The 11,015-nt window shown below is 34.8% G+C and overlaps 1 protein-coding gene across 1 annotated transcript in view; it reads left to right on the top strand.

The window, feature by feature from the left end:
* The window catches only part of CUBN (cubilin), a 198,533-nt gene that overhangs the window by 113,626 nt on the left and 73,892 nt on the right, over positions 1-11,015 (top strand). Inside the window, exons 27-28 of the mRNA XM_029283182.1 lie at positions 4,773-4,947; positions 6,008-6,189. Coding sequence (XP_029139015.1) covers positions 4,773-4,947; positions 6,008-6,189 — 357 coding nt within the window. The remainder of the gene's footprint in view (positions 1-4,772; positions 4,948-6,007; positions 6,190-11,015) is intronic.

Raw genomic sequence — 11,015 nt, 5'->3', positions numbered from 1 at the left:
AGTTAGAACAATTAACCAGTGGAAAAACCTGCCTCCAGAAGCGGTGAATGCTCCAACACTGGAAGTTTTTAAGAAGAGACTGGACAGCCATTTATCCGAAATGGTGTAGGGTTTCCTGCCTGAGCAGGGGGTTGGACTCGATGACCTCCAAGGTACCTTCTAACTTTATTATTATTATTACTTGTTTGAAATTTGTTTATCTTCACCACTGCCTTGATGATGCATAAGCAACTATGGGTTTTGAGGTGAGTAGCAATTTGAATAAGGTACTTTTGCAGATTGGCAATTCAGAATAGTGTTAGTGTCTAGGAGGAATAGCTTACCTCTAGACAACAATAAATTTTATGCCTCAGATTCTCTCCTTAGACCATTTTGAAATGCTATGGTCAGCTGTGGCCTAGTTGTTGATTTGCAGCTTGTATCTATTTTAGAAGCATTGAGCTAAGTAAGGATAGCTTCCTTATAACTGAGTTCTATTCCAAGACAATCATCAGTTAGTTGCTCACCATGATTTGCAGCTGCATCTTGCTTCCTTTTATCTGTCAACCTCTATTTTATTTCTTTTATTTGTATCTTCTATATTGTGTGATATTTTATCATGGAGCAGAGAGTAAGATGGAAACTATTTCCAAGGATTCCTTGCCATTATATTCCATGACTGTATTCCATGTTGAAATAGGGGATAGTTTCTCAAAGTATGCATTATTTTCTTGGACAATGGGGATGACCAACTTTATTAGAGGTTGTTTCGAATAATTCCCTCAGGCTATCTAATCTTTTTATAATACCTACTTTTATAAGACTCACTTGTTCAGTATCCAGTAGAATACTGAATGAATTAATCAAGTTGGTTCTGAAGGATTCTTCAGAAAACTCCATTACTGGAGGTTTTCAAGAAGAGATTGGACAGCCCAGAATGGAATAGAGTCTTCTGTCTGAGAACGGGGTTGGATTAGAAGACCTCCAAGGTCCTTCCAACTCTGTTATTATGTTAAAATTGCCTTGCTGAGGGAGGTCCAGGTGGCTTACTCAGGCTATCTCTACTCAAGGACAGTGGTGATAGAACATCCTTGGAGTTAATTATATTCTTCAGAACACTGACTTGCTGTATGACATCCAGGTGGTTTATTCAGGCTATCTCTGCTCAAGGATAACGTTGATAGAACATCCTTGGAGTTATTAACTTTTGTGTTACCTCAATTAAATTTTAAAGTAGAAGAACTCCTATTTCTAAACTGAATTATTAAGGGACTGACTCCCCCTGTGGGAAACGCATAGAATGAGAAGAGATCAAACTTGTGTAAAAAAAGATTTCGTTTTAAACAGCATGCTGGCAATAGTAAGATGTTTGACAGAAAGAAGGGTACGTTTAGAGTCTTTTCCAAATCAACCAATTGCCTTTTGCAGTGGAGAATCTGACTGACAGAGAGAATTGCTGCATTTCTGGATCCTCATTTTTGCTCTCTTTACTCATAACTATGACTTTCAACAAAATCAGATCAGTTGACAAATCAAAATAATAATTATTTTGGATTTGCATGCCTTTCATACAGTACTTTCTGGAGGGAGTGAAACTTGATGCTTCTCTGGATATAGGCTTGGACCTCTTAGCATATTTCCCACTTTCTTTTTAGGTTCAAAATTAAAATCCACTTTTCATCATCATTATCTACGTTTGAATCACAGTTGCCTTTGCATGATTTTGTTTTAGTTGATTAATTAGTAGCATTTGGATGACTGTGTTTAATCTAAATAGAAGCTCTTTTTGGTGTATCTATGTTGTTAACAGTAGTCAGGAGTTCAAAAATTGACAATACTATTTTTGCCACCACTAGGCAATGTCTGGTTATGAAATCAGTGACATTTTTGTTTTTTAAGTCCTCCTTCCTTTGTTGCGTAAGCCTTGCAGCAACTGGGCAAATGACTGCATATGAACTGAGAAGGGGAAGCTTTTTCAGGGATAGAGGCAGAAAAGTCTAAAATCTTGGGAGCTCTCTAGTTCTCTAACTGTGGATTCCATTGCAGGGAGCCTTTTCTTCCTTTTCTCCATGGCAGAAATGATAGCAGTCTCCAGTAAAAATGATAAAAATACAGGTCTCCAGCAGGAGAATAAAAGAGAAGAAAGTAAAACAGAATAAAATAGGAGAAAACAATTCAATCTTTAACTAGCTTTTTTATTTTTAAGAGTAGTTTTAGAGGGAGCTCTTAACAACAGATGCCACTTCTTATGCCATCTCCACTCCCTCGTGCAATTTTCTAGGTAATAGATTATTCATCTGGGTAATATCCTGGTAAAAAAAATGTATATGTTAGTGTTTTTCAAACTTAGCAACTTTTAAGATATGTAGATTTTAACTGGCAACAGGCTGGCTGGGGAATTATGGAAGTTGAAGTCCATATATCATAATGTTGCCAATTGAGAAACACCGCCTACATAAATGTACTGTATCTTTTGTTCGTGCTTTTGATTCAAAAAAATAACTTTTTACCAAGGTTTTTAATATAGGTTTGTAGCAGTTTGGCTATTTTTTAATGAGTTCCATGACACACAGAGAAAAGCTTACTTTTTAAATCTAACAGTCATAAAAGATAGAGATTTACAAAAAAATTTAAGGCAGGTGCTTTCCAGTTTACACAAAAGGTTAAAAGGGGAGGATGAGAAGCGCATTCACATTTGTTAGATTCTGTTACTATAGCTATTCTAATAAAAGTAGTTTTATTAGAAAGCCTGTTTCTTGATCTAATCTTCCTTTTAGGGCTGACTTTGTGTGACCAGAAAGAAGTCTAAGTAAAGTCGTAGAATTGCATATTTTCCCTTCTGAGCAGTAGAAGGAAGACTTGATTTCATTTGGTCTGATTCTTGGATTACGTTATATGTAAAAAATTGTGTTTTTTAAAATAAATTGTAGTTAAATAAGTCAACCACAGATTCTGGCATGTTTGAAAATGCCTTTGAAATAACAATTTCTGATTTTTAGGAGTTAGGCACAGTGAAATATAATCTTGACATTTCTTCTAAAGAAATTCTAGAATTTTGCACAAGCTTGTTTCCAAAGAATGGAAAAGAAAAAAAATCTACCTGATATGGGCTACTGAAAGCTTGGGCAACTAGAGTAGCAGAAAGATGTCCTAAGATCTAATTTTTGGCTGACATTTGGTCCTTATACCAGTTTTTACAGATGAGATTTTGAAATCTTGAAGAAAGACTTGTATGAAATTAGTCTGAAAAATACACTTTAAAACAAGCTGGGCATTAATTTCTTGTATGCAGCCAACATCTTTATTTTGTTAATTATCTCTTGCCTTCCTGGATGCCATTCACAGTACAGAAACACAGATTCAATTTCCTTAAAAGAGATGTAATGTTAACAGCAATAAGATTCATATTAATATCCTATATTCATAACATGTTTCAAAAACTGATATAACAGCAACTCTATTAAGTCTAAATGGTATTTCTTTCTTCCAAAAATCAAAATGTTCTTAGTTTCTCAGATTTCTGAATGGGTATAATAAGCAGTTAACTAAACTGAAATAAAATCCCATAATTTCTATGCACTTTGGGGGGAAAAATGATGATTGAATGTCTAGGGTTGTTTTTTTTTAACATCCTGCATGAATCAAGGCAATGGAATTAAAGGGGTTGTGCTGTTCTTTCCACTGAGAATTTTCCTTGGGAAAGTATGGGGATTCTGTTTTGTTTAATATAAAAAGGAAGGGCATGGCAGGGTGTACCATTTCAGATATGACAAATACATTGAAACAGAATGAGTTGAAATAAATACAGCTGATATTTTTGTTATCTAGGACTGAGTAGATTAATTCTGAAATTAATCTGTGAACTGAAAATGTTTAGAAGAAAACCCTGGGAGTTAAAATTTACATGGTACAAAGAATCTATATTTAAGCACTCATTATCATGAGTATCATTTTTTGCAAATTATGAAGCCTTCATTGAATGATAAAAGTAGCATGAAAATAAATTATGAAAATAAATTATAAATATTTTCAGTTGCTGTGTGCATGGTATGCATTTGAACAAAATATTGTCAAAGAGACTTTACTTCACAAAAATCTGATAAGATTTCTTTCTATAAATACTTACAAATTAAACCTAATTAGTTTAAATATTACTAAAGTAGACAAAGTTGGTAAAAATCAAATGCTGAAAGAATGATAAGCCATAAAGTAGCAAAATAATCCTTTGAATAAATTAAAATATATTGAGAACAATATTGAGAACAATTAAAGTAAAGCAAAACTTTTAAAATTTGATAGTTTTATTGTATTAGGTAAAATGGCGACCAGATTTAGGTTGCAAAAATCTATCTAACCTCTAGAACAGAGGTCCCCAATCTTTTGGGCACCAGGGACCAGTTCCATGGAGAAAGGTTTTTCCACGGACTGGAGAGGGCGTGGTTTTGTGTGCTGCCTCCTCCATCCAATGGATGGGGCTTTCCTTGTTTGTGTGGATTGGTTGTTGGCATGCCGCAGCCTGATACCGGTCCATGGACCGGTTGGGGACCCCTGCTCTAGAAGGCAATAAAGCATTAGTTCCCTGCAGCATTTTGCTGCCATTTACAGATAGTACTAATCTTTGTTCCAATTGCACTGTCAAAATGTTACAGAAATATTCAAGATGATGCCTCTAATTAAATATTTTTATTGCCTTTTACTCTTGTCTTCAACACACAACTGTAGAGCTCTTGATTACTTTTATATATTGTTTATCCATTCACTATATTACCTTTTTTTTTTACATGTCCTTCTAGATCTATGGTGGATATGATTCATCTTCACCTAGGCTGGCCCAAATTTGCACTCCAAGATCATCACAGAATCCTTTGCATGTCTCTAGCACTGGAAATGCAGTTACAGTCAGGTTCAAAACAAGTGGGAGAATGAACAGAAAAGGATTCAATGCCAGTTGGCAAGAAATAGCTGGAGGTTAGAATGACTGTGCATGATGGGTGATGCATTGTGATGTTGTAAAACAGAATTCTGTCTGCCTGCCTACCTGTCCTATATATCTGTCTGTCTGTCTGTCTGTCCGTCCGTCCGTCCGTCCGTCCACTATCCATCCATCCATCCATCTCAGTGTTTCTCAACTTAAAGTTGAGATTGGTGTATTTCAACTCCTAGAATTCCCCAGCCACACCTTAAAGTTGCCAAGGCTGAGAAGCACTGATTATATATATATATGTATGTGTGTATGTATGTATGTATGTATGTATGTATGTATGTATGTATGTATGTATAATCTGGGCTACAGATATTGTCGGCTTCAAAAATTTTGTTTACGTGGTTGTGCTGTACCAAATTTCAAAGAATCATTTTAACAATCTTCCTTTTTATTATTGAACAAAAATATTTCAGATGTTTAGAGTTGGACAACTACAAATCCATGACCACCTTGAGTCCCGAATATTTTTTTTCAGTTCCCTAGGATACTACTAACAACAGTTGCCAAAAATTGATATCCTTGATTTCTGCATCTTAAGGATGAAACACCACCCACATACATATACAAATAAAAAACACGCAAAGCTCTCCAAAAACCAAGAAAAAATATCTCAGAAATCCTGGATCCTCTCCCTTTGCATTTTCTTACCGTGGGTGCCACAAAAGATTGGTTGGAATTTCTGGCTATCAGAAGGTTGCTGCTGCCTCAGAGAATGGTTAGGGAGTGAACTGCAAGTTACGTTTTCAGCTCTACAAAATGAAAGCCTTCATAGAGGTTCAGTTAATTGAATAAGGAGAAAGCTTAATAGCCACTGAGTTCAATCTGCTTTTTGATAAGATATATAAAATTAGAAAATATAGAATTTAGAAAACCTGTTGCTTATTGACCAACCCATCAGTTAAAAAGGAGTCTATATGTTTCGTTCCATTTCACACTTTGATAAATCTTTTATTAAATAAGCACTAAACTAACCATTTTTAAAATAAGCATTCATCTCTGGCAAAGAGAATGTAATACTATTTCTACCATTTCTATTGTTTCTAGGTTGTGGAGGCATTTTCCAAGCCCCACAAGGTGAAATTTACTCTCCAAACTACCCACAACCTTACAGTAAGAACACTGACTGCTCTTGGGTTCTTCGTGTTGATAAAGGTCACCGTATAATGCTGAACTTCACTGATATACAGCTAGAATTCTCCTTTACATGCCGCTTTGATTATGTTGCAGTGAGTACTGTTAATATTACAATCTGCTGTTGATTTAATTTTGAGATTAAGTTTGGTAGAAGCACAGGTCACATATTGATCTTTGGCCCCGGGGGATGGAAATTCAGGATATCAGAAATCCACTTGCTTCAGTTCTGATTTGCATTCCGTGTTGATCATACATGATACTTTTACAATGTTTCTAAACAGTTTCTGATTTCTAAACAGGCAATCAAAAATAGACTTGGCTTGCTTCTGCTATTCTAAAATTGTGTAGTTCTATAGAAAATACATAATAAAATATTACTTCATCCTATTGGTTTAACATTGAGAATTATGAAAATCCATCACATAAAATTTCAAAGGACAGAAAATACATGCCTATACATTAATTTCTCCATTGTGAAATACTCTGAATAATATAAGTGGCTATTTGATGAATCTGTTAAAAATAATTTCTATTCCATTTATGATATTCTACATAATAACATCTTCTCTGTGATACTATGATATATAGTATCTCAAGTATATATGCAAATTATTACGTAATTATGCATGAGTTAATGAACCAGTATTTATGTTACCCTATGACACTGAGAGGGTCATTTACCAAATGGCTTCCAGCACTTGCAGTTTATTCTTTTCCACCTAGTACCAACATTAAGAAATTTGCAATGTGTTGCTAAATTACAACGCCCAGCTTTTTCTAGCTCTGGTGAGGCTGACTAGAGTCCTAGGTTTTAAGTTTAGTAATAGTAATAACTAAAATGCTACTCCAGCCCAATGCTTTTAAATACTAAGGTAATATGATGCCAACTGGGATGAGCAACAATAAATTGGTATTTCCATTAGTCTAAGCTACAGTGAGTTTGGATAGAAAAGGATAGAATTTCATGATCATAGTCAAAGTTTGGTTTAAGTTGATCCACATTTTGTTAAAGTAAAATAAGTTGTTCACATAACATTCTAAGTCAAAACTAGAAAGATTGTTTTATGGCTTTAGGTTTGTTATATAATCAGTTGATAAAGGTGAACCAGAATTAGATCTCATCCCCACTTTTTGCTTGCTCTGATGAGATTGGGCACGTAATGATTCTGAAGGATATGAATGTACATTGCCATTTTCAACCTTCAACCTGCTCTTAGTCCATCCTAACCCTCTCCCCTGCTCTCTTGTTCTATATCAAAGTAGACTTTTCCAATTTCTGCCAGCACAAGTGGGCCATGTAGTTTGTGTCCTCAACTCCTCATTTTCTTGAAAGTAATATTTATATTCCAATTGGTTTTCATGTACAAATTGTGGCAGGCACAGTGTCTTCCATCCAGTCATTAATTGCTCCTCTTCATGGGCTAATAGCTTGGAAAAACATGGAGCTTTTTTGTTTTGTTTTGTTTTGTTTTAACCAGTCCATTTATGAAATGATGGGTCTGTCTTTGCTGTTGTTTTTGACAAATGTATCTTTTTAGTTTTTTTCTTGTCAATTGGATCTCATGAAAATTGCCTAGAAACCGAGAAATGACAGAGGAACAGGAGCCTGTGAAGGCCAGTAGAGGCTTAGAAAAGACTGCAAGAAGGAAACAAAAAAAAATGGGGGAGGAATCATGTAGGTGAATACAAGCAATCAAATGTCAAACCTTTTCCTGACTATCATAAAGAAGATGTAGAAAACACAAATTCCCCACCCCCTCCAAGTGCAAATATGCCTCCCTGTTCCCTGGACTACAATCCTCTAATGATTTGGCTTGTTGAAGTTCTCCTAATTGGCCTTACATAGCTTAATATTTGAAAGAGCTGACAGAACAGAAGAGCTGGAATGAAGCTGAGAATACTTTGCCAATTTAGTCTTATAACTCAAGAGGCAACAAGGAAAGTGAAAGGATGATATTTTCCACACGCTGCTAATTCACCAGTGGATTGGTGAAAGGCTCAACATAAGCAAGCAATATCTGCACTAAGTAGAGGGTTAGACTCGACAATCTAGTGCAGTGTTTTTCAATTTAGCCATTTTAAGATGTGTGGATTCTGGGAATTGAAGTCCATACATCTTAAAATTACCAAGTTTGAAAAATACCAGTCTTATCCTCTACGATTGCCTCCCCTATATGATGTTTGCTCATGCAGATGGAAACCATGTATCCTCAAAGACCCAATCAAGGAAAAAAGAGTAACTGAGACAGCACTACTGTAAAAAATGGAAATCCAAATACAGCTTTTGAAATCAGCTAAATTTTCCATCAAGCTGCTTAGGATGGCCATGTGGAAGAGATCATAATCAGAAGTTGGATAACTGAAACCAAAGATTCATCCTCATCCAAAATATGCCTCCTTTTACTAATCCAAATATGACCATTCACTAATCAAGATGGAAACCGCTAAAGGGTTGTGGGTTTCTTATAAATTGTTTCCATTTTAATATTCTCCATCTGAAAATATGACAATCGATAACACACAAACATATATACATACAAACACCAGAAGCTGGTATTTAACCCTGAAGGATAATTAAGAATGAAAAGTACACTGTAGAAAGGATTTTTTTTAAAAAAAGATTTTTTTTGTTTTTGTTTTGTTTTACTTTGTTAGAAGTACCTATTTTTTTGTTATAAGTACTTCTTGTTAGCAGCCACAATTGGAATTGGCAACATGGTCATTAAGTAAAGCGGTTGTTAAATGAAACTGCAACTGTCTTTATGATTTTATTTCAGCTTTCCTTTGCTTTACAGACTTGTGAAGGTTGTAAATGCAAGGACTAGTTGCAAGTTACTTTTTATCAACATCATAACACTCATTTTCATCAACATTACAACACCCATTGTGCGAGTCAGTCACTAAACAAGGACTATTTGTATTTTTTAAAATTGCATTATTTTACAATGTTAATTGCTGCTATTAGTTTAGTAAAAGGAGTGCTAGCAATATTAATATGAACTGGAGTTTTTTCATTCAAGAATCATACTTGAAAAAATAATTGAATTAATTTACCTTCTGAATAATTTATTCAAATTATTTTGCAGCCTTTTGATCTATAGTGACAATTCGGAGAAGCTTTAAAAACAGGACAAAAATATGAAGTACTTTCATCGGAAGCAGTTTTGCTTTAACTATTTTCTCATTTCCTTGTGTTTTTTTGGCAGCAATAAAGTGACCAGAGAATAGAGTTTACAAAACTATAATATTCTGCTGATTTCTGAGATGCAGGAATCATTTGATTCAGGTCCCTCTGAAAACCTCTCTACAGTGTCACTTTTTACAAAGTTATACCTCAAAGAAATGCTATATTCAGTAGATTTCCAAGTTGTGACAAATCTTGCATCTTCCCACATAAAAGCTGAAGAAAAAGTAAATGATTATTGCAGCAAATTAACATCTGCCTAATATGATGATAGAATATAAAAAAGAAAGACCAGAGTATTAGAATAGCAAGATTAAATCCGGATAAATGGCTGTTAGAGAATGTTGATTTGTGGCAATAAAAAAAAAAAGAATCACTCACAGGTACCCCTTTGCAAAATGCTACACATTTTCATGTTCTAGTGGGCCTCTCTGAATAACTGATTATTCAGTCAACAGAGAAAGCATGCATGTTGGGCATTTATTATTATTGCAGTGTTTCTCAGCTTCAGTAATTTTAAGATGTGTGGTTTTTAACTCCCAGAATTCTAGGAAAAACTGATACGGAAACATTAATCTATTATATCACAGAAATAACTTTTGTAAAACATTTATAGAAAACATAGATTTCCTGTAACTGAACACTTAATGGCTTTGAAGAGAATTTTTACCAGTTGTACTTCAAATTTTGTTTGCAGTGGCTACATTGATTGTTAAACTTTTTTTGATAATGAAATCCAGATTGTTCTGAGTGACTTAACCTTTTGTGGCAATTGTTTTAAATGTTTTCAGCCTCGAGGCCAAGATTTTAACTGAGGAAAGCAAGCTTAATCTTAGAGTTGGCAAATGGAGAGAGAGTTAGGGCAGAATGGAAAGATACTCATAGCAGACTGGAAAAACTCTTCTCTTTTATGTATGTTGCATCCTTTTACAAATATTTTCCATCTGTGCTTCCTTAGTGAGTTTACAGGACTTGGCTAGATTGAAGAAGCTTTATGATGGTGAATGGGCATTTTCAAGGAAATGCTTTTTCACAGCTATCAATAAACCTTTGCAAGTGCTTGATATTCAAATAATGACAGAACAAACACAGTTGTTAAGCAAGCCACTTATTTCACTTCTTGCATCTTAGTTTGACCATTAACTTAATACAGATTGTGAAGTTGTTCAAAACATATCCAGAGTCCATTTCTAAAATTCAGAATTTCTAGCATGCCTGAAAAAATCCTGCCACTCTCAAAATATGCATGCAATTTACTAATACATAAAATGGAAAAAAATGAGTAACTTATTACTCCAATGTTCTTAAGCAAACATTCCTTTTTTAAAATGTTTCTAATTAGATCAGGACAAAATGTACTTATTTAAAAATTTTTACTTTTAATTAATGCATATTAATAATATTTTACAATTGTATTTGATTTTCATTAGGTATGTGACATTTACTTGCTGAATCTGAGCACAAATCCAACTTTAAAATTTACCTAATAATTATTAATTATTATATAATATATGTATTATATAATATATGTATTAGCCCTTGACGTGATGGCCCGCTGCCTGGAGGCCGTACGGGTCTGGATGGGGAGGAACAGACTCAGGCTCAACCCTTCCAAGACCGAGTGGCTGTGGTTGCCGGCGTCTCGGTATGGTCAGCTGACGCCATCGCTGACTATAGGGGGCGAGTCTTTGGCCCCCTCAGAGAGGGCGCGCAACTTGGGAGTCCTCCTGGATT

Source organism: Protobothrops mucrosquamatus, unplaced genomic scaffold (assembly GCF_001527695.2).
Source record: "Protobothrops mucrosquamatus isolate PMUCROS unplaced genomic scaffold, P.Mucros_1.0 scaffold33, whole genome shotgun sequence".
Lineage (NCBI taxonomy): Eukaryota > Metazoa > Chordata > Lepidosauria > Squamata > Viperidae > Protobothrops > Protobothrops mucrosquamatus.
Note: the sequence above shows the minus strand (reverse complement) of the source record. Positions and strands in the feature narration are given on the sequence as shown.